The 27,080-nt window shown below is 44.8% G+C and overlaps 1 protein-coding gene across 1 annotated transcript; it reads left to right on the forward strand.

Annotated features, from left to right (window-relative positions):
• The first annotated feature begins 1,014 nt into the window (after nt 1-1,014).
• LOC136652998 (vomeronasal type-2 receptor 26-like) lies at nt 1,015-25,876 on the forward strand. Its single transcript, XM_066629926.1, has 6 exons — nt 1,015-1,157; nt 17,618-17,909; nt 18,285-19,169; nt 21,279-21,506; nt 23,344-23,470; nt 24,975-25,876. The coding sequence occupies exons 1-6, from the start codon at nt 1,015-1,017 to the stop codon at nt 25,874-25,876; spliced, it is 2,577 nt and encodes an 858-aa protein (XP_066486023.1).
• The last annotated feature ends 1,204 nt before the right edge of the window (nt 25,877-27,080 follow it).

Genomic DNA, 27,080 nt, shown 5'->3' on the forward strand with positions numbered 1-27,080 from the left:
CCACTGATTCTCCGCATTCCACCAGGTTTCCGTTATGCCCACTATGTCAATATTTTCCCTTGTCACCAGACATTCCAGTTCTCCCACCTTTGCTCGTAGACTTCGGGCATTCGCATAAAAGCATTTATACACGGAATGCCCCAGGATGGGCTGCTTATTCGCTCCTTTGTCCCCGCATCCTCTCATTGTGCCAAACCGTCTATCACATCCCATCACCCTACCTTTCCCAATTTCTTCTCCTACCCTGCCTTTGTCTTGTTGTTCTCTAACCTCCCCATATATATCGATATATATATATCGTGCAAATAAAGGAAAGCATAGAAATAACAGCTTAACACATTTATTTCATCTTCAGAACAGAACCTGGCAATGAAAACACTAGGCAAACACCCTTGGCTTTACACCCCTTAGCTCCGCCCAGATTCCCCAAAATTGGTGCTGTTGAAACATAAACTAGAGGGCCAATTGGACAATAGGATTTTGATCCACCACCATAAGACTGGGCCAATTATGCATAACCTGCATAACTTGCCTAACATAACAGACCCCTTCCCTTGAGGAGGACTTTATGATGACTTCCACTGCATCGGAAGTAGAAAGTTGGATAGGATTGGGCCCATAGTGTTTGGCTATTGGTTTTTGCATTGGTTCCTTCTGAGTCCCAGTATGCCTCATGCCCCACATTAGGCATCCAGGCAAGTCCTACAAGGAGTTTTAAGGCTGCAAACATAAGCAGTAACTAAGTCTGAAAGCTTAGATAAAATCTCATTGCTGTGCTGTGCTCCTCTATTGAGAAACTGAACAGCGAGGGCAGTAACAGTCTCATCTTTGAGAGTTCAGTTCAGCAAATGTTTCCAGGTATTATAACTGGGCTACTGGTGGGTGAGAGAAAGACAGTGGTGATTCTCAGAAGATTTGTGCAAAACGGCAGGGAAATTCCTGTTCCTGCTACTACTCGTTCTGGGCCAGAAGTTTTCTTCGACTGAACGCAAGGCACAGATGACTATGTGCACCATGACTGATCCCTCCCAGCTCCTGTACAAGTATCATCAGAGGGAAGAACTCATCATTGGAGCGATTGTTTCACAGTTTGGCTGCCTAATTGATGACATTACTTTCAGCGAACATCCCCGCACAAAGCTGATAGACGAAATTCTGTAAGGAAATTCATCCCTCCCCTTCCAACATCCAGCAATTCTTATCCATTAGAAATATGTCATGCAAGGACGGGCATCTTCAGGATACAGTCTGCTTATGATTTGTTGGTTTGTTTGAAAGCTGCACTTAAATTTATTAGCAGGGTTCTTTTAAAAATCAGTATAAAGCTGCAATCATGAGCACATTGACTAGAAAGGGTAGGGCCCCCTGAGATTAGAGGGACTGACTTCTGACTATACCTGCTTAGTTTTGGGCTGTAGATATGTTTCTTCTCTATGATGTGCCTGTCTTTTCAACTATCAAATGATTTCATGTCTTTTATTTCTTCATCCCTGTATCCTTTAATGCACTTCTGTCCTCTCTGAAGGTAGGCAATTCATTGCCTTATGTATTCAGTCACACTGTTGTGTCTTCTAATTTGGCAGTATTGAAACTGACTGAAAACTAATCTTCAGGGTGGAAATGGCCTCCACCTAACCCGGAAATGCTGACTATTAAACGTTCTGCTTGCAAAGCATGGGCTCTAGCAACTGAGCTGTGACCTCTCCCTATGTTTCACTCCACATAATGTAAAAGATCCCCCCATGCCTCCATAGATCTCTGGCAGTGACAGATGTTGAGCTATCTATAGCCTTTAAAGAAAAAGGATTGATTTCAAATCATGTTACCCATTTAATTAGTCAACCCTTTTCAGTGTCCGTGTTTTATAAACTGTACAGTCATTAGCTTTTATATAAAAATCCATGAGAACATGATAGGTGCAGTGTGCCATTTTTAATGCATTTCTTTCTATACTGTACACTGCAGTGGTTCCAAAACTTTTTAGCACCGGGACCCACTTTTTTAATGACACTCTATCGGATCCCATCTAGATTTTCCAGACTTTAAAACAGTGGTTTTCAACCTTTTTTCATCCTACAGCATACTGACAGGGCACTAAAATGGTCATTTTTTAGTCATTGAGAAGGCCCACTGTGATGCCAATGGGCAGCTCACATCCTTCAATGGCCTTCTAATAAATGACCTGTGGTACACCTGGGGACCATTCACGGAGCACCACTGTGCTACATCACAGTGGTTGAAAATGGCTGCTTTAAAAAAGGAAATCTAGAAGAAATATTTTATTTATAAGTAATTATAACCAAAAAAAGACTCTCAAACATTTATCTTCCTGTATTTACGCATGCTTGCAAACTGCAGGAGTTGAGCTCTTTGCAGGGTAATTAGCAGTTACAATATCAGCTTTTCTGATAACAATTAAGCATTTCTTAGCACCATTGTTTTTAATGGGAGTTGGTTGGGAATGAAGAGTCTGTCCTTAAGGTGCAATTGAAATGAACAGAATCAAATTTTATTTGATTTCAGAACTGGTAGATCATCATTATATATTGCATTTTATGGAGTATTTATATTCAAATCAAATCAAAACCTTTAATGGCATTAACAATAAAACCAGGATGTTAAACAGAGAATTCACCTTGTACATTAGACTCAACTTCTTGAGACAATTCTGGAATATATACAGTAAAAGCACTTTGCCATGATAGTCGTTAAACTCTCATTTCTACCAGTTAGTAAATGTCTAACCACGTCATTTTCAGATCCACTAAAAGACTTTAAAAAAGGGTATAAATACTGGCTCCGTAGATCAGAATAGTAATCACAGTTTAATAAAATACGAGGGAGTGTCTCAATAGAACCTGGACCACAACAACATACTTTGGATTGTTGAGCATTGAACCTGGCCTTCATCTCATTCAAGGGGAAAGCGTTGAATCTGGCTAGGAAAACACTCCGCGCTCCTGCGGTTTTGTTAGAAAATTTAAATTGCTGCCCAATCAGCTGCCCAGGATAAGCCGAAGTGAAGTGGGGAGCAGGTTTTTTTGGCCTCGGCTAAAAGCTCCTGTTTTTCAATGTCCCTTAGCCAGGTACATAGGGTATTAGATGCGATTGCCCATGGCATCGTGCCCAGCAAATCCAGGGAAAACCCTGAAGATTGGACTTTTTTACTAAGTAAAGCAAGTCCTGGGGAACAGAAAGAGTCTTCTAAAATACTTTTCAATAGGGGGTCCTTGGTTACAGCAGAGCCAATTCTAAACCAGTGTTTGAAGAAGCGACGCCAAGCTAAAGACTCCACTTTATTTTGGCCAGCTTCCAGACATAAAACAGCATAAGGTACACATCGAGGTACTGCAAAGATCTTGTATAGGAAGAGAGACTGAATCCTCTCAACCATGATACAAAAAGCAGAATTCCAGATGGGGATGCCACATAAGAGCTGTGCTATTACCTTAGTATTTAAGGTCTGGAGTGCTGCAGGTATGAAGGAATTCCCCCAAGCATAAAAAAAAAAAGACTTATTCCTTGAGCTGTTATACTGCTTTTATGGATTGCTGATTGGTGATGCGCAGTCTACAAATGCCTAAAATGGAATAGGACTCCTAGGTATTTGAACATTTTCACTTGTTGAATGGAATGCCCATCAAAGATCCATGTTGTTGGTTTCCAGGAATGGCTGAATACCATTATTTTTGATTTATCAAAGTTAAGGGTCAGTTTATTTTGTTCAAAATATTTTAGGCATTCCAAGATTAGCCGCTTTAGACCAATTTTTGTGCGTGCTAACAGAAGCATGTCATCTGCATATAGAAGTAGTGGTAGAACTAATTGACCAATTTTAGGAGGGTGGGCATCTACTGAGTGTAATAAAGGGGCCAAGATGCTTCACTCACATGGCTTCCTCGGGTCTCATAATGCCTTTTAAAGGCATAAAAATGTCATTTCTGGTTTTGCAACCAAAAAAAAAAAAAAAAAAAGGAAGAGACTTTTTTTTCTTTTTTTTGCCTAAACGGCCATTCTGAGCTCCACAGAGGCCATGGGCAGACAAGTGTGACCTCTGCGGGCTCAGAAGAGCCTCCAGAGGGTGCACGAGGGGGGGCACATCCACAGAATGTGAAACCGCAGATACAGGGGCCCACTAGATTAATTAATTAGACAGTACAACTGTATTTGAAACAGACTGGATAAGAGATCAGTGTAATACAGAGAAACCCATTTCCCTCAAAGAAGACTGTGAGGGATACCCCAAAAAGGGGGGTGTCTCAGGGCGTCATCTGGCAGGGTGCCAAGGGTCGGCTGGATGGTCTCATGGGACACCTGGGTGGGGTGTCCACCTCCCTGGGGTTCCTTGCAGGGGAAGCCTCATACCAAGCCAGGGGGAGGGGGTTCACGACACCCTTGTCCTCCTCCCTGGAGGCAGGACCTGAGGCCCTCGGTCTTCAGGCAGGGCTCCAGCTCCAGCTCCAGCCTCTGCCTTCCCTCTCCAGTACTGCCTGTCATCACAGGCCTCCTGGCTTTTATCCTCCCCAGCCACACCCTTGGCTCCTCCCCTTCCTCCCTCTCTAGGCTTAAAGGGACCCTGACCCTGGCCTGCTTCCCTCCTCTTTGGTGGTTAATGGTGACCTGGCCCTGCTCACTGCTCATTTCAGATGAGCCCTGGGGGACAGTCTCTCCCACCCAGCTGTCTTACCTGGTCAGCTGGAGAGGTGGTAGTGGCTCTATGGTCAGGCAGTTCTGTGCCTGGCCTGCAGCCAGGTAAGGAAGGGCTCGACCCCTGACAAAGACATTTAAATAGCTTCCAATAAGATATTATATCTTTATTAAGAAAGAATGCAAAATAAAGAAATACCCAGTTCACCCATAAAAAAAAGATTGATAGAGAACTACTGCTATGTCCTGATCAGGGGGATCTACAGTGGTGAGTGCAGTGTAATGTATTTGTGCAGTGAAAGTGAAATGTATTTGATTCATCCTATGAATGGAAATGAAGGAAAGAAGATGGGGATGGAATGATTATGGAAATGATTTCAAGAGTCCCTGCACTTTCCTCTCCCAGCAAATAGAGATGGGGAGGGAAAGGGAGAGATAGAGCAGAGAGATGACCAAAAGGGAAGATGAAAGAGTTCATAGCATAAGCATATCTACCTGAACTTGAAAAGGATTGCCTTGCAATGATCTGGCCATTTGAGCAGTATGTTAAAACCCTGTCTTGACACATGGGAATGTTGTACCAGGGCAGAGTAACAACATACTGGTCAAAATCCCTGGCTATTTAAGGATTTTAGTGGGTGTTGCTGCTTACAGAATTGGGAGTAGGCTGGTTTCAGGATGTCATAAATACCTCTGCATGTCAACCCAATTCCTGATAGAACTGGGTTGTTAAACTGTTTCTGGGGACTCCTGAGATCATCTTCAAGTTCCAGTGAATGATTCCACTATCCCTAACCACGAAACACTCCAAGTACAAGGGAAATCCATTTCCATTGATTCCTACTTGGAGGCTTGAGACATTGGTTGAGAGTAATTGTTCTGTGGGAGAGTCACAAACATTAGGCAACAAATGTCTTCCATTATCTCTTTCAATCCAGCATCACCAATTCCTGAGAAGCATCTCATTTAACAACAGTGTTGGAGACACAGTGTCTTTTGATGAGGAGCATGAATTAGTAGATGGATTTGATCTGATCAACTGGGTGACATTCCCAAACCAGTCCTTCTTGAGAGTGAAAACGGGAATGAGGAATCTATGGGCTTTCCCCGACAAAGAGTTCACCATGCATGAAGAGGCCACCACATGGCACAGCATGTTTAATCAGGTGGGATCTCAGTGGCGGACCTCCCATTCATTTCATGGGGCAAAGCCTCATGCAGCCTTAGGACCCTGTGGAAGCCTCTCTAAAGCTCCCAACAGGGTCGGAAACTGTGCTTCTGGTTTTCCAAGAGCAGTTTAAAGCATCAAGGAACTTTCAGGAGGCTTCCCTGATGCGTCCTGGAGTCGCACGAGGCGCTGTGTGCTCCAGGTAAGTGGAAAGGGGCAGATTTGCACATGGGGATGTGGCAGCTCCCCGCAGGGGGGCGCCATTGTGGACCTTTGCCCCAGGGAAGTCCACCACTGTGGGACTTGACTTCTAAAAGGAAAGCTAGAAGGGAGTTCTGGTAGCCACTTATATCCTGGTATAGTGGCTACCAGAATATAGTCCAGGTCCACTATATCCTTTTTGATAAGGATATAGTGGACCTGGAAAAGGGGACAAAAGAGAGAAGCCAAAATGATTACTGAGCTGGGGAACCTCCCTTATGAGGAAAGGTCAGGGCTTTTTTGTAATGGAACACACCAGAGAGGCGTTCCGGCACCTTTTTTTCCCCTTCTCTCTGCCCCCACCTTTTTTCCCCCCTGCCTGCACCACCCTGCCCCCTCTTTTTCCCTCCTCCTTACCCCCACCTTTTTTCCCCCTGCCTGCACCACCCGGCTCTGCACTGCTAGCTAGGGAGAGATTTGAACCTCCAACCTTGTGCTTCACAGCCCAGCACGCTCTCCATTAGGCTATAGGAAAGCCTGTTGTCAAAGTGTTCAGAACTAATATATAAGGTCTTCAGCCCAGCTGGTGGCTATCAGTGCCTCAGGTATTAGTTCCAAACACTTTAAGTCTAAGACCTCTGGTGGCTCAGTGGTTAAATTATAGGTTTTTGGAGCCAGAGGCTAGGGGTTCAAATCCCACTGAGGAATAATTTTTTTTTTTTTTTTTTTAAGGTGGGAAGGTGCTCCATGGCTGCAAAATATAAAGGTTGGTTGCTAGTTGCCAAAAGGGGGGCCAGCTGAGGCTGCAAAACTCCTCAAAGTTCAGTCCCAGGCAGGCTCTTTTTTTAACTTTTTTTTTTTTTTTTAAGTTCCAGTTAGGACTTAACCCACAGTTAAGCTCCTGGAGTGAGCCCCCTGCTGGAGGCTGTGGGTTAAGTCCTACCTGGGACTTAAAAAAAAAAAAAAGTTAAAAAAAGAGCCTGCCTGGGACTGAACTTTGAGTTTTGCAGCCTCAACTGGCCCCCCTTTTGGCAACTAGCAACCAACCTTTATATTTTGCAGCCATGGAGCACCTTCCCACCTTAAAAAAAAAAAAAAAATTCCTCAGTGGGATTTGAACCCCAGGCCTGCAGCTCCACAGATCTATAATTTAACCACTGAGCCACCAGTGGTCTTAAGCTCAAAGTGTTTGGAACTAACACTTGAGGCACTGATGGCCACCAGCTGGGCTGAAGACCTTATATATTTGTTCTGAACACTTTAACTACTGTATAGGCTTTCCTATAGCCCAATGGAGAGAGTTTCCTATAGCCCAATGGAGCACCTCCCCACCTAAAAAAAATGGGGTGATTCACTCCAGCTGTGGCAGGAGTGCTTTTGCTACCAGGGATCTCACACGGGATGGACGTGTGTGTGTGTGTGTGTGTGTGTGTGTGTGTGTGTGTGTGTGTGTGTGTGCGCGCGCGCACACACACATGTATAAAAAATGGTTTAAAAATAAATAAATAAATAAAAAGTTGTGAGTTCCTGCACCTATTTTTTTACAAAAAAAGCACTGGGAAGGGCTATAACATTTGGGACTCTCCAGTCTGGAAAAAAGGCACCTGAGGGGGAATAGGACTGAGACATACAAAATCATGCAGGGGATGGATAGAGTGATGGATAGAGGGATGTTCTTTTTCCCTCTCACACAACACCAGAACTGGAGGAATCCATTAAAATTGAGTGTTGGGAGAGTTAGAACTCTTAGTCAAAATAAAATATTTCTTTAACCAGCATGTAGCAAATCTGTGGAACTCCTTGCCACAGGATTTGGTGATGGCATCTGGCCTGGATGCCTTTAAAAAGGCAAGATTTCTGGAAGAAAGGTTTATCACAGGTTACAAGCCATGGTGGCTATGTGCAACTTCCTGGTTTTAGAAGTAGGCTACCTCAGAATGCGAGATGCAAGGAAGTGGCAACAGAATGGCAGTATCTTGTTGTCTTCTATGCTCCCTGAGGCATCTGGTGGCATTTGGTGGGCTACTGTGTGATACAGGAAGCTGGACTAGATGGGCCTTTGGCCTGATTCAGTGGGACTCATGTTCAGCATTAAGTGGATAATTTCAGTGTGAGAATGTCATGGTGCTGCATGTGTTATAATTATCCCCCTCCAAAAGGTATGTAAAAAAAGATATTCAATCCCTGGAATTATAGATAATCTTGACCTTAAGATCAGCTGATAGGTGGGGCAAGACATGAACACTGCTGGAACCAAGTTGCTGGGGTTCTTAGTGAAAAGTCCTTCACTGAACCTACCTTGGCAACATCGCCTGCCTCTGATGGCCCAATGTGTGTTATCACTGGTGCTTCTACATTCCCCCTGGGCCAAGCAGACCCCCTAGTGTCCATAAGACCTGTGCCACTGTTCCACTTAGTAATCTTCAATTGCACTCCCAGGTAGGGGCAGACTACTTTCCTTGGGTTCATACTTGCAAAGGAGAACCAGTTCTGCCAATGTCTTAGTCATCTTGATTTGCTGTTATTGTTCATGACATTATACAGACATTTTGAGCAGGATTTCTTTTTGCCCTTAAATAAATGCTTCCATGATCTGCCACCCAGTGTAATGTCCTGTGCTAAAGACAACCATCAGTCTGTATGGCAAGATCATGTCTTATTGATGCACTCAACTTGGAAGTTAATTGAAGAAGTTAGGGCGCAATCCTATCTTGCTCTGGAACACGCAAGCCAAGAGGCTTGCACTGTATCCAGTATGGGATAGGGGCCCAAAGCAGCTCAGCCAGAGATAAGGAAAAACTACGGGTAAGGCGCCCTTGCCCCACGGGTCTCCTCAGACATGCGCTACCTCCTGAGGTGGCACAAGTCAGAGGAGAGCGGAGCGGCTGGAAACTGCTCTGAACTCTCTGAGAATGGGGGTTGGAATCTTTCATAACTGCTGGATCCCAGCCACACCTCCCACTCCCCATCTGCCCGCCCCTGGGGCCGCCTACCACCCACTCTCCCCGCCGCCCAGGAACACCTCCCTCCCACCTCCTCCCCGCCCTCCCCAGAGCCGTGCGTCGTCCCAGCCGGGCTGAACAAGGTTCACCACAAAAGCCACCATGGAGGCTGAATTCAGTCTCCATGTGCCAGCATACTTCCATTCACCAGCACGGCTTACTCCCAAGGAGGCGCAAATGTGCCTTATGTGCCTTAAGGGACTTGCGCCGTTCCAAGTGCAACTCTTGATTGTGGGCACAATCCTAACCAGGTCTACTCAGAAGTAAGTCCTATTTTGTTCAATGGAGTTTACTCTCAGGAAAGTGGTTAGGATTGCAGCCTGTGCTGCACATTACAGAAGTCAGGGACTGATTTTCTAGATCCCAAGAAAACCTGAATTAGTTTCTTGCAGCTTGCTTTTCATAGTCTTTTTGGCCTAACAAAGATCAGAAAAGCCTACAAAAATCTAATTCAGAATATTGAAAAGGAATTAACTCGGAAATAGTTTTGCCTTTTTTCAACTCAGCCCTTTGAATGCCAATTTGAAGCTGAATGTTTACTTTCCAAAGCAGTTTACACATGAGCCGTATTGAATTGCCACAATCCATTAGCTCATGATCACTCCCATTCAGCTGTAAGCCCTCACCCACCAAAGAGAACCAAGTTTGGTCTTAGATGAGGACAGAACTTCATTTCCTAGTAGAACAGCAACACGTATTCTTCTCTTTATGTATATAGGTGCTGCCCATTGCTGTATGTTATGAACACTGCAATCCAGGTTACAGCAGAAAAAAAAGGAAGGCAAGCCATTCTGTTGCTATGATTGTCATGCATGTCCAGAAGGGAACATTTCATACCAGAAAGGTAGGAGTCCTTTCACACAATCCTATACAGGTTTATCCATAAGTCCCAATGTCTTCAGTGGGGTTTTCTCCCAGGCAAGTGTGGATATAGCCATAATGTGCAGTACTATGGATCATGTACTTTATAGTAATATTATTTCATTATTTAATTGGGGGGAAGAGAAGAGAGAGAGATGAACGTAGGGAATTGGGAAGGTGATAAAGAGGTAACTGGGGCTAAAGACTTTGGAATGTTATGATAGAAAGAAAAAAGTCAAAGATTGTTTCATTAGCATGAACACTTTAATTTAATGTTGACATTGATTCGGTGAGCAGTAGCCGACCTGCCATTCACTGAAAGGGGGAAATGCCCCAGGCACAGAGCCTTGTGCTGCTCTAGGACTGCATGGAAGCCGCATTGGGGCTCCTGACATGGTCGGAAACTGTGCTTCTGGTTTGCCGGAAGCACAGTTTAAAACTGCGGGGAAGCCTCAGACAGCTTCCAAAGTTTGTTCTGGAGCCATGCGAGACTCTGTTTCACTACAGGTGAGTGAGAGGGGGCGGATTTGCACAGGGGTGGTGGCATCACACAGGAGTGCACCATCATGGATCTTTGCCCCAGGTGTGGGCTTGGGAAGTCCTCTACTATCAGTGAGGGCAGTTAGGATTGGAGACCCTACTTTTGTGTCACTAACTGTGTTCGTTTCAAGCGAGGTCCCAGGATGTGATTACTCTGTCAATTAAGGATGTGGCCTTCCATTAGGCCTGGTGGATCTGAGGCCTCTTGCTGTCCCTCTTGCTTATACAGTCCTGGTCTGGTTCAGTCTTCCTGGTAGACTTGTAGTGCCGCAAACATGTATATAAACCCACCACATTGCTTTCAAAAACAAAGAAATGAAAAGGTTTGTCAGGGCAATCAATTGCACAATCCCAGGTGCAATCCCCAGGTTTATCCATTTCTGAACCATTTATCATCTGGATCCTGGCCAGTGGCTCTGTCCTTGGGAAGAAAATCACCCTTAGCAGAGTTACCACATGGTCAGCTAAAAGCTCTGGAAAGCCCCACCTACCTAGAAGCCTAATGTAACTCCCTGGGTTGCCAGTGCAATGGGAATAGCAGGCCCAGAGATGGAGATGGGTGGGGCCACACTCGCATAACCCATTGGTTTAAAAACCCAGCTAATGCCACTGATAAAACAGAGAGAGTCAGATGCAAAACTGAAGGCTCTGGCTAGGCTTGGATAAAGCCTGAGGCCCAATATGGCTGCCCTGCACAGAAGGATGAATCAGATGCTGTTCAATCCAACTTTTCTTTCTATTTTGAGGCACAGGGAACAGATCCTGGGCAGCTGGAGCCTCAGGCTTATGGAGAAGAGACATCTCAGCAGGGCACCAACCTGTTCATCTGGATCAAGGGGCAGGATCTGGTTCATCTAGTAGGAGATCTCTCAGCAGTCTAGGATCCACTAGCTTGAAAATGAGCAATCGGTGGTGCTGTGAGAATAGGGAAACCACCCTCTCTCCCAGGGTTTTAGGCAATGAGGAAATGCATGAGACTGGGAGGCTTGTCTCCTTTCTGCTACTAGTGGCAAGACAAGGAACCCCCACATTCTGGACCAGTGGTAGGACAAGAGGAGGTCTTGCAACTGTCTCGGCCTTTCTCTTTCTGCTCAGTACAGGCATGTTTCATGCCTGAATTGGATTGTTCCACCATTTCTTCTCCCATAATAAATCTTCTCCCATGCTCTGTAATCACTTCTAGCCTGTGATGTAAACCCAAATATTCCAATTCCTAAAACATCACACTTAACACGACAGGTTTTTGTACTACGTGTATTTGAACATTGTTTCTTTATTCACCATCAGACCCCTCTCCCCAGCAGTTGTGCCCCTGACAGTAATGATGGCATGTATTCAGTTAAGAAGAGGGTTTCCCAGCCTTGAAGATCATACAATAGCTCCCTGTGGTATACACATGCTCTCCAAGGGATTGAGTGATTTGAGTTAACCAACATTATAGACTGAAACACCCCCCAAATTTGGCATGGAACCACCCACGTCCGTGGATTCATTTGTTCATTTCCCACATTTTTATATTGCTCTTCCTCCAAGGAACTCAGGGCAGTGCATATAGTTCCTTCCTTGGTTTTGTCCTTACAACAACTCTGTGAGGTAAGTTAGGTTGAGGGCAGTTGCGGACCTACCATAGACTTCTATAGGGCAAAAGCCCCAGGCGCAAGTCGCTAGGATCCCGTGGAAGACTCTCTGAGGTTTCTGACAGGGGTGGAAACTAAGTTTCCGGATTCCTGGAAGCAAAATTTATAGCACTGGGGAACCTCAGAGAGGCTTCCTTGACACAGTCCTGGGTTGCGCAAGGCTCCGTGAGCCTCAGGTAGTAGGGCGGGCAGATTTTTGGGTCGAGAGAGTGTGCCATCATGGACCTTTGCCCAGGTTACAGGGCTGGGGCGGTCTGCTACTTGAGAGATAGTGACTGGCCCAAGGTCACTCATAAAGTTTCATGGCTGTGTGGGGATTTGAACCTGTATCCTTCAGGTCTGGGGCCAGCTCCTGAAGCCTAGCTGCCATGACTGATGCATTAAAATTGCATTTGTTTCATTTTTTTTCCAGACATGGATGACTGTCTCAAATGCCCAGAAAGTCACTTTGCAAACAAGAATCATGATCATTGCCTTTCCAAAGACCTTAATTTTCTCTCCTTCACAGACCCTTTGGGAATTATATTAAGTGCACTGGTGTTGTCTTTCTCTCTGATCACAGCATTAGTGCTCAAAATCTTCATCAAGAATCAAGACACACCCATTGTCAAAGCCAACAATCAAGACCTCACCTACTCTCTCCGTATCTCTTTATTGCTCTGCTTCTTCTGCTCTTTCCTATTCATTGGCAAACCTCAGACAGCCACCTGCTACCTATGACAGACATCTTTTGGTCTGGTCTTCTCAGTGGCTGTTTCCTGCGTGTTGGCAAAAACCATCACTGTGATTTTGGCTTTCATGGCCACCAAGCCAGGATCCAGGATGAGGAAATGGGTGGGGAAAAGGCTGGCCAACTCCATCATCCTGGGTTGCTCCCTGATTCAAGCCAGTATCTGTGCTGTGTGGCTCTGCACTGCCCTTCCATTCCCACATTTGGACATGAACTCTCTGGCTGAAGAAATTGTAGTGGAGTGCAATGAAGGCACCATCACCATGTTTTAATGTGTTCTGGGCTATCTGGGATTTTTGGCTACGGTCAGTTTCACTGTAGCTTTCTTTGCCAGGAAGTTGCCAGATACTTTCAATGAAGCCAAGTTCATCACTTTCAGCATGTTGGTGTTTTGCAGTGTTTGGTTGTCCTTTGTTCCCCCTTACCTGAGCACCAAGGGAAAGTACATGGTGGCTGTGGAGATCTTCTCTATGTTGGCCTCCAGTGCTGGCTTGCTGGGCTGTATCTTTTTCCCCAAATGCTACATAATTATTCTGAGGCCTGAGCTGAACAGCAAAGATCAGCTCAGAAGGAGAAATTACTAAAAAATAGTGTATATTTTCTTTTGCATTTTCTAGGAGTAAAATAGGTGCTATTTTAACCTTCTGTTTTTTCATTCATGATTCTGTTATTCTTTATTCTATGCTATTCAGCATTATCACCCTCACCATTGTTATTATACACACTTTCACAGTACACATCGTGTCTGGACTGGCAGTTTTTGGGTTCTCCATTGTTTAAACTCTAACTCAGAACTTAGGCGCCAGTGAGGTATTGTCACAATCTGTGGCATGTTCTCCACAATGTCATAATGGCAAGCAGCATGGAGGGGAAGGGAGATGGTTCAACTTAATACCAGGTCATGTGGAACGCTATTGGGTGGCTGCTTATTTGCACCATTTTCATTGGACATGCTTTTAAGAGACATGCAGCATGTGCACCCAGGGGAAGTCTATTCCCTGTGCACGGATGAAGTGCAATGGCCAACAGCACAACTCAGGGGAATGACCTGAAGAAGGAGATAGATGAGGTTAAAGATGCAGCAATAACTTGTGTTGTAGGGATAGCAATATTGTCAAGGGAAGGGGGAATGAAAAATAAAATGCAGCAATTCCATAACTGACACTAAACGTAAGTGGCTCCTGGGTAGAAAAGAGAAGAAAGAGGATATCCCACCAAGGAGAATGGGATGTGTAACTGTGAAAACAGGGGGAAAGAAGGGGGAGGGGAGTATAGGGAAATCAGGAAAGTTTCCCAAGGGGAACAGGACCTGAAAACCTGGGGATTTTGCAGTAGCCTGAAGAGTGAGGAGAGGAAGAAAGGAGGACGTTTGCCATCTTGCTTACTCCAAGTCAGAACGTTAGCAGAATGTGGTTTGTTCACAGGTTTCACATCGGCTGTGCAAGAAGGGTATGTTGGTCATGGATTTTCACAAAATGAAAAGGAAGCCAAGGATTCTCTTATGCCAGCCAGCTAGAGTGGGGAGGGTGATTGCTCTGACAAACCAGGCTTCCTCTCAGCTCCGCTTCTTCTGGCCTTTGTTGTCACCAGCCAATGGGGACTCCTTGGAAGACACAGGAGACCTGACCCCCCCACCCCATCTGGTCCTCCTCCTGCCAGCCTTTCAACTGCCCATTTGCTCCCATTGGTTACATCCTGTAGCTCTGCACTCTGAACTTCAGTGAGGGTAGTTGCATCTAGCCTTGCTACAGAGCAGAGGAAGAGGCTCTCTGCTTTCCATGGCAAGGACAGAATCATCCTGGCCAGCATGCATCACAGTACTATGGGTAGGTGCTCCAGGCTATGCTGAATGGCTTCTGGTGCCTGTGCAGTGGTCCACCAAGTGACATGGCCTTTGCCGGCAGAACAAGCACTTTTGAGCATTCATCCACTTCACTCAAAGAGTCAGTCACTTCCCAGCTGAGCAGAATGGTGACCCAGGTGGACAAGGCCTGTGGGAGGCCAACCCTGCCTGAGCAGTCTGCACCCAAATCATTAACAGGCCGGACAAATGAAATAGCAAGAATACTCAGCACATTCGGGTAAACCTATTTTTATTTTAATTAGAAACAATATGCACTCAGGATACTCTTAAAAACCATATGCACTCAGAGATATCATGTGCTTGTTGGCTCCACACACACACCCCCCATGGAAGGACCAAATGGTCCACAAATGAAAATAAAGTCCTTCCATAGGAATGAATGTGATGATATTTAAATGAAACAGAGCAAGTCTCCTAATTAGGGCTCGTGAAATTATGCTTTGCCACAATTTTTCAACTGGGAAGGAATTGCCCAGCATGAAGTTCAATTCCCATGTTCTCCTCTGATGCACTTGTGTTAAATTCAGGGGTAGAGAAGATCACCAAATTGTGCAATGCAGTGGAATTTCTTGCTGGAATCATCAGTGTCCTCTCTGCTTCTCTCCTCGGGACTTAGTATTATAATCTTTTAGTTATAATTTTTCTTTTTGGATCCCTAAGCCCCACCTTGAGCTGCATCATTGAGCTGCAACAAATATTTTCTTTCCGTCGTCTGATGCAAACTAGCCTCAACTAGCACTCTTGTCTGGATTGATAATTTGGAAACCTGTCATTAACTTCAGTTACTATTAGCCATGCTCCATCTAGGCGAATCCCACATGGATTGTCTAAAGGCACAAGCACAAATGATAGCCAACTCTTAATGCTTACATAAGATATCACCTCTGTGCTGTACTCCTCTATTAGGAAACTGTGCACTGCAGGGACAACAGCAGATTCTGAAGCCATTGACCAATGGAATTGTAACTGGGCTGCTGGTGGGTGAGAGAGAGAGAGAGAGTGTGGACATTCTGAGAAGAGTTGTCCCAAATGGCAGGGATATTGTTACTGCTGCTGCTCATTATGGGCCTTCAGTTTTCTCCAACTGCATGTAAGGCCCTGACTGCCATGTGCACCATCTCTGATCCCGCCATGTTTCCATACAAGTATCATCAGAGAGGAGAGCTAATCATTGGAGCGATTGTTTCACAATTTGGCTGCCTATTTGAGGAAATTTCTTTCAGTGGACACCCTGAAACCAAGCTGATAAATGAACTCCTGTAAGGAAATACATTTCCCTCTTCGCCCCTCCATAACATTCAGCAACTCAGATCATATCCTTTAGTGATACATCACAGAAGGACTTGCATGTTCAACGTATGGTCTGCTTAAGATTTTTTTTTTTTGGGGGGGGGGTGGAATGTTATTGTGTAAGGCTGCAGTCATTAACATACTTTCGAGAAAATAGGTAACATACTTTTGAGAAAATAGGTTCCACTGAGCTTAACATGATTTATTTTTGAGAAAACCTACTTAGGATTGCTCCATAGATTTATTCTCTTCTATACTGTGATGCCTGTCTTTTCTATTATCACACATTGTGTGTCTTTCACTACTTCTCTCCTGTGATGTTTAATGTGTTTCTGGCCCCTGTGGGAGGTAGGAAGCTGCCTGGAATACCAAGTCAAATTGCTGGTCCACCGAGTTTTGGTATTTTCCAGGGTTTCAGAGAGAAAACGTCCTCTACTCCAATGGGAGATGCTGTGTCTTAAGCTTTTGGTATGCAAAGCATATGTTCAGGCATTGAGCTATCTACTGAGCTACATCTTAAGCCACCTATATCTTTGAATAACAAGGTGGATTTCAAATGACGTGGCCCATTTCTTCATTTAACTCCTTTCTGAGTCTATGCTTCATTCACTGAACAGCCCTCAGCTTTGCTACAGAGATCCATTAGAATGTGATGTCCCATTTTTTAAAATATATTTCTTGCAATACATCCAGTGCTGGTCAAGGGTATCATTTGTTCTTTGAAGAATTAGCAACTGCTACCTCTTCTTCCACGCAGTGCTAAGTAGAGAAGTGCCAGACACCGCACACAGGGCAGAATATAGGGCAGGGGGAGGAACTGAAGAAACCTTTCTTCCTGAACTCTTCAGCAATTTAGGAGGCAGTTGTTAGGGTGTGTTATCTTAGGCATGAGTGGAAATGGCAACACTGAGATTAGCAACTATACAGAAGATGCTATGGAGCAAAGTAGACATGAGAAAGGTAGGCATGCAGTTAACTTGATCTGAACTATGTCCATGAATGTTATTTAATTTCAGAACTGGCATGAGGTCATCATTTTACGTTACTTTATGGTGTGGAGAAGGAAGGAAAAAAATAATAGGTTTGCTTAAGTATGAATTGGATCAATCTTAGAGGTCAGGAAAGATTGTACTATGTTGATGTCCTATTGTCTTTTTTCTGGTTGTAATGATAGTGGACACTATGATAATGTATAGAATGGGAATGCCTTCACATAGATCAGAGTTTCTCAAGGTTTGTCTTCCACCATATCATTTCACATTGTCTGCCTTTTTGAAGTATCACTGGAGGTAACTGGTGATGCCTCATCAGTTACATCTGCTTTGAAAGGCCAGATGCGATACAACAAACACAGTAAGAAGCTCTGGGTGGTTGGGTCTCTTTCAAGCACAGGAAAACATTTTGAGTCAAGCCCCCTTCTGCTGTTTTGGCATCACATTCCTGGTCTTGCTGCTGGGCGGCAGATGTCCAGGGGTTCTGAAGTACCAACAGACACCACTTCAAGAACCACTGGTGATACTTGTACCACTGGTTGAGAAACATTGAGAAAGAAAGAAAGAAAGAAAGAAAGAAAGAAAGAAAGAAAGAAAGAAAGAAAGAAAGAAAGAAAGAAAGAAAGAAAGAAAGAAAGAAAGTTGTTCAATATCTGGTCTTTACAAAATGTCACACTTCTTTTAGTCCAGCCCCAAAGCATTACCAGCATGTCTTGTCCTTGGCATTTGCTGTGAAGGAGATCAATCAGGACCTGAACATGCTACCAAATGTCAGTCTCGGATTCCAAATTTATGACGGTTACTTGAATGCCAGGATGATCCATCAGAACACCCTGAAACTTCTTTCCACTCAGGAAAGAATTGTCCCCAACTTCAAATGTGACAAGCGCCAGCATCTGATAGCTGTCATTGGGGGACTGGATTCTGAAAGCTCGCTTCACATGGCTACTCAATCGAGCATCTACAAGATTCCACAGGTAAAATAGCATTTGAGTTCAAAAAAGTTTTGTTTTTGTATAGTATAGTCATTTTTTACTTATATGCAGGAACATAAATAGATTTCTACAAATGTTGCAGGGTGATTTAGATTCCTTTCTATTCCATTGATTTATTATTGTACTTAATCTGCCTTCAGTGAGGAAAAGTGGACTAAAAAACACAGAAAAGTTTCACAATATTTGCTCACTTGCCATTATTCATTCACATCCATCTAATGAGAATAGTGAGCTTTTTATCTCAGAATATGGTTGTTGTTGTTTTTTACCTCAGCAGGTATTTTACTTCATTAATTGCAGTTTTGCATCTATTCGTCTGCACCCCCATTCTGAGAGTTATTATCATATTTTGCTTAGATTGCCTACTGTGTACAGGTTCCTGTGAGTAATGTTAAGATGCGGTTTCCTTCCTTTTACCGAATGGTCCCTAACGAAGCACATCAGTACAGAGGGATTGCCCTTCTACTTCAACATTTCCAGTGGACGTGGGTTGGGATTGTTGTTTCAGATGATGATGATGGAGAAAGGTTTGCAGAGAGCATGACAAAAATGCTGTCTGAACATAGAATCTGTACAGCTTTCAGTAAAAAGTTAACTGTATTTGCTCAAATTATGCAATTGGCAGAATCACTGGACACTATAAACCTAAGAAAAACCCTAGTGACCAGAATGACGTCACTAATCAGTTCTGATGTCAAAGTAATGGTTGTCAATGTAGAATGTCAAACCGCAACTGCTTTGAAATGGATAATATATTTGCATACAATGTTACAAAATGTTTCAGTTATTTCTATAGGGAAAGTGTGGATTATGACAGCCCGGTGGGATTTCTCATCTGCGACTATAGACAGACTTTTTGATATAGAAGTCTTCCATGGTGCCTTGTCTTTTGCATTCCGCTCCAATGAAGTCCCAGGCTTTTCAGAATTCCTTCAGTCTCTACATCCTGATTCACAAGAAGGAGATGATTTTCTCAGGATCTTCTGGGAACATGCATTTGATTGCTTATTTTCCCGTTCCGATGAGGGCAAGGAGAGCAGTGATACTTGCACTGGCCATGAGAAGTTGGAGAACCTCCCAGGGACCCTTTTTGAAATGAGCATGACTTCCCACAGCTACAGCATTTACAATGCGGTTCATGCTGTAGCACGAGCATTGCAGAAGATGTCCTCATTCCAACCCAAGCTCAGAGCCATGGGGGACAAATGTAGGCTGTTCCCTTCAAGTGTGCAATGTCCTCAGGTAATACTCCACTTGTAAATAAGGTCTCTTGTTCATGGTAATATTGAAAGAAGAGACTAATGGTATTCCGAGATTGATAACTTTAAGGGCTGAATTCTAAGCTGCCCTTCTGGCGTCATGTGGTACAGCAGCACCAAAACTGCTGTATCATGTGGGGCCAGAGCAGCAGCCGGAGGACTCCTTGAGGTAAAGGAACTTTGGTTCCCTTACCGCTTGTAGAACTCCAGCAGTTCCAATGGGTCTACTCAGATCTGTGCCAACCACTTAGGAGGAGGAGACCCGTGTTGAGCTCCGTGGCTCAGGACTGGGGATAAGATTCAGTGGCAGCCTCTGCTGCTGTCACTGCCCCTCTTCTGGGCCAAATCCGCCCTCTGGCTAGCCCCTCTAAATCCCTGTTTTGCCCCCTTCCCAGCTTCCTCCACCCACCCCAACCCCCAAATGTCTCCCCACCTAGCTGTGGAAATACTTACTGCCAGATGCTCTTCTCCAGTGTCTTGTCAGTGTGGGAGCTCCGCTGGTGCTGCACATTGCCCAGCCCTGGCTTACAGCACTTTTGCGACAGCCATTGCCGGGGCGGCGCACAAGATGCCAACACTGTCTGGCATTGGATTGGGCTATCCATTTACCAATCCTTGCCTGCAAAGCACTGTTCTGTAATTAAAACAACAGTAGAAAGTTGAACTGCAATTCATAAATATATGTGAGAACGTTCTACCATTCAGTCCTTGGGAGAACCTAATGTATACTGAATTGTTTTCATTTTCATTTCTTCTGTGTGATTGTTGTTGTAAATATATGTGAGGTGCTGGGGACAGGACCCTTGAACCCCTCACATCGGCAACTGTTGCATGTGGGCAATTTGAGTTCTCCAAGCAACTGACACATTTTCACAGCCCACTGGGGGCCTCACTCCATTCCTGTAGTACTTGGTTCAAGCAACAGAGAATGGTAACTGAACCACATCCTTTTCTGTGGCCAGCATTTCTCACTTCTTTCCCCATTCTCCCCCAGGTTTTCTCTCCTTTTCTTCCAGCTACCACAAAATCCCTGATTCTTTAGCCACCAGTTTCCCTTGCATAACCCTGTTGATTTGCTTACATTCCTTCTTTTTCCTCTCCTGTCTTGTACCCCCTTTCCTCTTGTCGCCTGCAAACCTGTCTCAGACCCCTTCTCTCCCTCCAAAGCAAGAACCTGGAGCAACCATCAGTACAGAGTAACAGAGAGGGAGGGGGAGCAGAAACAAAGACAGGAAAAGGATGAACTTAGGGGAAAAGCTTAAAACCTACTGCTCTGCTAATCTTATCACTAACAGACCCTTTTTTCTGACAAGTTAACAAAGTGCCTAAAACCGCAAGCCAGACATATCCCTTAGACACTAGATGGAAATAGAATAAGCAAACATACGCGAAACAGTCAAGATGATGCAGGTCTACTTCCCTTGAGAAAGTGAGGTGGGGGCAAGTGCAAGAGAGGGACAGTGGAGGGAGCGAGTGCATGAGAGAGACATTGGAAAGTTACCAAGGGAACTTCCCTTTTTGGGAGACGCTTTGTTTGAATTACAACTGAAATGAATAAAATGTGTCCCACCCGACTGTAGGGTGCCTTTTGGATTTGAGCTGTGGCTCCCAGAGGCCGCAGGCATGCCTTGCTGAAACAATAAACAGCCTTCATAGCCTTCTACCTTTCAGTGTCCTGCTTATTTGGTCTCAGCGGCACTGGACAGAACCCACCCCTGTCTACCAACTGGCTCTGCCCTTCCGGGCAGGGGTACGACACTCTTTTGATTGTATATGTTCTCTCACACTTCTCTGTACATAATAAAAATTCATGTTTTAGAGCCTAGTTATGCATGGTTGTTGAACAAATGTCACTTTACTTTTAAATTTTGATTCCCCCCCCCCATAATTGTAAAATTATTCCAACACTGAAGTTCTTGTTGCACCTTAATGCTTGCCTCCCTCTTCCTTGTCTGCTGACTTGCTGAGATGTGTAACTGGCCAATGTACAGGGTCCCAGCACAGGAAATAAATTTCTCCCATGCATGCATGTTATAGTATTCCAAGAAGTATATCCAGTAACAAATGTCTTCTTTTACTTCTTTGAATACAGCTTCACCCATTTCTAAGAAGCATCTCATTTAACAACAGTGCTGGAGACACAGTGTCTTTTGATGAGGAGGGTGAATTAGCAGGTGGATTTGACCTGATCAACTGGGTGACTTTCCCAAACCAGTCCTTCTTGAGAGTGAAAACAGGAATGATGGATCCACAGGCTCCCTCAGGCAAAGAGTTAACCGTTAATCAGGAGGCCATCACATGGCACTACACGTTTAACCAGGTGCAACCTGACTGTAGGCTGTAAGATGGAAAGCTAAAGGAGAAATACAGGAACTGAATGGAAATATTTTACTATTAAGGTTTCATAATCTCTTATGAAAGGGATATGAGATAAAATGTTACCCACCCATCTCCCATTCATTGTACTCTATACTAAGCTGTATTGGACAGCAATCCGGAGTCCATTGCGCCGGCCTGGATGGGCCTTGATGTGCCTCCTCCAAGGTCAGCCATGGTGGCACACAGAGGTGCGCTGGCCTGCAGAGGCCAGATCCAGCCTCCATGGCAACGGAATGGGATAAGTCAACGGCAGGAAGTAGATGCTGATTTTGCTTGTATAGATGCCCTGAACTTCTTAGTCTAACAAAGATCATAAAATTCAGAACAAACTCAGACTGGAAATGGTTCTGTTGCTTTTCTTATCAGTGCTTTGAATGCCAATTTCACGCTGAGTTTTTCTTTCCAAAGCTCTGTTCGTGTATCTGGTACTGTATTTCCTCAATTCATTAAACCAGTGGTACTCAAAATTTTTCCGGCCAGTGGCTCCCTTGACCCCCTGTGGCTGTTGGCCATGACTCCCCATCATGTTCCTGAGGGCTGGAAGTGACATCATTAAACAGGAAGTGACCAGAAATATTTACTATATTAAATAAATTAAATATAATATATTATAATATTATATTCATTATAATATAATATTAAATATATATTAATTATATTAATATTAATAATGTTAATCATATCATTAATTAACTGCAGATCTTAAAAATATATTATTAATACACAGCAATATTCATGCTTTATAAATGATCAGCTGCTGATCACTGTTGGAGACAGGATGCTGGAATAAGTAGATTTTGTCTGGTCCAGGAAGACTCATTTTTTTTATACCAGGAGATGCACAGCTCAAGCCTATGCATGTCTACTCAGAAGTAAGTCCCATTCGAGTCAATGCGGCTTACTCCCAGGAAAGTGTGGACAGGATTGGGCTGGCAATCACTTCATCAATGGCTGATAAGTATTCCATTCAAATAGCAAGTTTCATCACTTTAAAAATACAGCCTTTCCTCTTCAGTCAAACAACAAGATTAATAAATCACTTTAAAAACAGTGCCCTTTTTCTGCTCCTAGCCAAGTAAAGTGTGTGCTTCTCTCTCTCTCTCTCCCCCCCCCCCTTGCCAACTGCATGGAAACAACTTTAAGACACCTGGTGACTGGTAAAATAGGAAGCGTTTTATTTGGGGAGGGGGAGGAAAGTGGGAAGGTTTGGAGATCAAAAGGGGGAAGTGGAAGAGGGAGGGGGTTGAAAAGAGAGATTTCACTTAGATGAGAAGCGATCCCAGGCTGGGAACTAGGAACCAACCAGACAAGGTCAGCGAGGGCTAAGGACTTCAAGCTGGGCATGCGCGGTACCTGCCAGATGGGGGTTGGTGTCAAAGAACTATGGAAACAACATGCAATGAACACAGAAGGCAGCAGATTTGGAGTGGAGGGAGAAGAGGGCGGGGCGGCAGCAGCCACTCGCAGCAGCTGAGCAACTCCCGTTTCTTCTGCTTTAAAAAAAGCGCAGACGACAGGCAGAAGACGGGCTCGTATTCTGCCCAGGGGTGACTGTATCGCTGCGAGAGGACATCCCGCGCTTCCCTTTGAATTCCTGGCGCCTCCCTAAAGAGCCGCAGCACACAGTTTGAATAGCACTGCATTAAACTGTGGTCACTCCCATTCAGCCAGAATATACATCCTCACCCACCAAAGAGAAACAAACTTATTCTTAGATGAGGACAGAACTTTGTTTACCAGCAGAGCAGCAATGCATTTTCTCCTCTCTTTATACACAGGAGCTGCCTGTTGCTCTGTGCAATGACCACTGCTCTCCAGGTTACAGCAGAAAAAAGAAGGAGGGGGAGCCATTCTGTTGCTATGATTGCCATCCCTGTCCAGAAGGGAAGATTTCATACCAGGAGGGTAGGAGACACACAGCACCAGTGGCAGACCTCCCTTTCAGTTTGTGAGGCAAACATCCCAAGTGTGGAGCCACGCGTGCCTTTAGGACCATGTGGAAGCCTCTCTGAGGCTCCTGGCGGGGCCGAAAACTGTGCTTCTGGTTTTCCAGAAGTACAGTTTCAAGCATTGGGGAAGCCACAGGAAGCTTCCCCAATGTGGACTTTGGTAGCGCGAGGCTCCATAAGCTTCAGGTAACAGGGGAGAATTTGCGTGCGGTGGGGCGGTGGCGACATCCCATGGGGGGAACCATCGTAGACCTTTGCCCTGCGCATGGGGCTTGGGAACTGTAAAGCACAATCCTATATATGTTTACTCATGCAGTAATTAATTATACAACTCAATACAGGGTGGGCTCCATATCGGCAGATCTCTTATCTGTGGTTTCAATTAACCACAGATGCAGGGCTGCCCCCATGACAGTCCAAACTTGAACAGACTGTGATCCCCTCACCTCTGGAGGCTCTTCGGAGCCCTGTAGAAGCCGCATGTATCCATCTGCGTCCTCTGTGAGGCTCAGAACAGCCATTTAGGTACAAACAGGTCACTTCTGCCTTTTGGATACAACTGGAAATTATGTTTTTATGCCCTTACAAGGCATTATGAGGGCCATGGAAGCTACTGAGGCTTCCACTGAAGCCACTGAGGCCTCTGCATTGCGGGGCTACTTCCCTCACCGGGGAGGAGACAAATGTCCTCTTCTCCCGAGGTGCTGCCCGCGGTAGCCTGTGGCATGCAGGATCTGGTGGCAGCTGTTTTTAGTGCTGCCAAAGCTGCATGTCACAGGAGCTCAGGATCGGACTGTAAGTCTGTTAGTGGGCTCTGAAGTCACTTCACTCACATGCAGTGGGGGAGCTTGTCTATCCCTCCAAATGATCCCTCTTAACAAACATCCCAAGCTTTGAGGAAAGCTCAAGAAAGAGACCGTAGGCTTAGCTGATTCACAGAAAGAGGCATCATCATGGAATTCCAAGAGATGGGGTGTGTTGCCAAAAGTAACAGCTGTCCAGCTATGCAGGTACCAAGATCTTTGGTTGCATTTGTGAAATAGAAGGGGAGACAGTTGGAAAAGTGAAGGGAGCACGTGGTTGCCAGTCCTGGGTGCCAGCTTGACATCAATGTGCTTGCATAGCAGCTAGAAAAAAGGTGGCTTAGCACGGCAAAAGGCTCTCTATTACCAGTGGAAGCAATCCAAATGTTTGAGTGATTTGTGTAAAGCAATATTCCAGAAAGAGGTGACCAAACCCCCAAGAAAGAGATGGAAGTATCCACTTAAAAGCATACAGAATGATAATACAAATTGATGGCATGACTGCCATTCATTAAACCGCTTTGTGAACTTTTAGTTGAAAAGCGGTATATAAATACTGTTAATAATAATAATATAATAATAATAATATACAATTATAGTACATATTGATGGCATGATGGCATTGAAAAGGCATTTGTTTCATTTTTTTTTTCCCAGACATGGACACCTGTGTCAAATGCCCAGAAGGTCAATTTCCAAACAAGAAGCAGGATCAATGCCTTCCCAAGGACCTACATTTTCTCTCCTTCACAGAACCTTTGGGAATAACATTAAGTGTTTTGGTGTTGTCTTTCTCACTGATCACAGTTTTGGTGTTTGGGACTTTCATCATGAACCAGGACACTCCCATTGTCAAAGCCAATAACAGAGACCTCACCTACTTGCTGCTTGTCTCCTTATTGCTGTGCTTTCTCTGCTCCTTGCTATTCATTGGCAAACCTCAGGCAGTGACCTGTTACTTACGACAAACATCTTTTAGCCTGGTCTTCTCAGTGGCTGTTTCTTGTATCCTGGCTAAAACCATCACTGTGGTTCTGGCTTTCATGGCCACCAAGCCAGGATCCAGGATGAGGAAGTGGGTGGGGAAGAGACTGGCCAACTCCATTGTTCTTGGATGCTCCCTGATTCAAGCCATTATTTGTGCTGTGTGGCTCTGCAGTGCTCCTCCATTCCCTCATTTGGACATGGACTCTCTGGCCGAAGAGACTGTAGTGGAGTGCAATGAAGGCTCCATCACTATGTTCTATTGTGTTCTGGGCTACCTGGGATTTCTGGCTATGGTTAGCTTCACTGTGGCTTTCCAAGCTAGGAAGTTGCCAGACAGTTTCAATGAAGCCAAGTTCATTACTTTCAGCATGTTGGTGTTTTGTAGTGTGTGGTTGTCTTTTATCCCACCTTACCTGAGCACGAAGGGAAAGTACATGGTGGCTGTGGAGATCTTCTCCATCTTGGCCTCTAGTGCTGGCTTGCTGGGCTGTATCTTTTTCCCCAAATGCTACATAATTATCCTGAGGCCTGAGCTGAACAGTAAGGATCAGTTAATAAGGAGAAATTACTAAACAAAATGTGTTTTGTACATTTTCTTTTGTAAACTCTAGGAGTAAAGTAGGTGCTATTTTGGCATTCATTCATTCATTCATTCATTCATTTATTCATTCTATTGTTGAGAATTCAATTCAGGTGACTCAGACTCAAGTTGTGAATGTCCGTTTGTTGGTGTCTCGGCGACTCATGAGTCGTGTGCATGGAAAACTCTGAAAAAAGCCTCGACTGAGGATCCTCCTGAGTTGGCACTCATCTGCATGCATGCCTGTGTCTGGGGGTGCCTGCCTGCTTACTGTTTTCGTCACATGGAAAACCTCAAAGGGCAAGCATTCCGACGTTGGACAGCAGAGAGTTCCAGCCAGGAGGCAGGAAAGGGTTAATGAACTGGGCGGGAGGAGGGGAGGGAGGCAGGAATGAGCTCTTTTTCCCCACCTCTGATAGGAAGGAAGGAACCAGTGATCATTGGACAAACTATGGGCATTTGGATATTGGTATTTGCTGAGGGAATTAAGGAGGAGGAGCCCAAGGGGGTTCTTGCCTTACATTGGCTGAAAAGCCTAAGGAGGCAGGAGAAATTTTTTTGCTGGATTTTGCTTTCCAACCTCATGGCTTCTTGCCTCCGTTGTAATTCAGGGGAGCAAACCTCATTGAATGACCAGCTGCAATAATGTACTACTTCTGAATATGGAGTAGAGCTGCAAGGATAGCGTCATCCTGGTCAGCCTTCCAGCTGCTGCTTGTGACCGTCCTCCAGCTCTTGCCACTTCTGTCCTTGTTCTCACTCTGTCACTTCCACCCCTTCCTCCCTGTTTACAGATGATCGGGGACAATGGGAAGAGAACTCCAACACACACACACGCACAGCACCCCTGTTTTTTCCACAGTTGGCTTTTCAAAGGGGGAGGGGCAACCTGACTCAAGTCCATTAGAGTCACTAAAGCAGTGATTTTCAACATTTTCAGTCTCATGGCACTCTGAAAAGATGCTAAAATTGTCAAGGTACAACATCAGTTTTTTGATAACTGACAAAGCACACCATGCTGTTGGTGGGGGGTCTCACATCCCCCAATGGCCCTACTAATAAATGAACATCCCCCAAACTCCAGCAGCACACATGCAGACTATTCACAGAACACCTGTATGCCACAGCACAGTGGTTGAAAATGGCTGCACTAAAGGGTGACTCGGAGACTCCCATTAAAATGCCCCCATTAGGAC

Source organism: Tiliqua scincoides, chromosome 5, assembly GCF_035046505.1.
Source record: "Tiliqua scincoides isolate rTilSci1 chromosome 5, rTilSci1.hap2, whole genome shotgun sequence".
NCBI lineage: Eukaryota > Metazoa > Chordata > Lepidosauria > Squamata > Scincidae > Tiliqua > Tiliqua scincoides.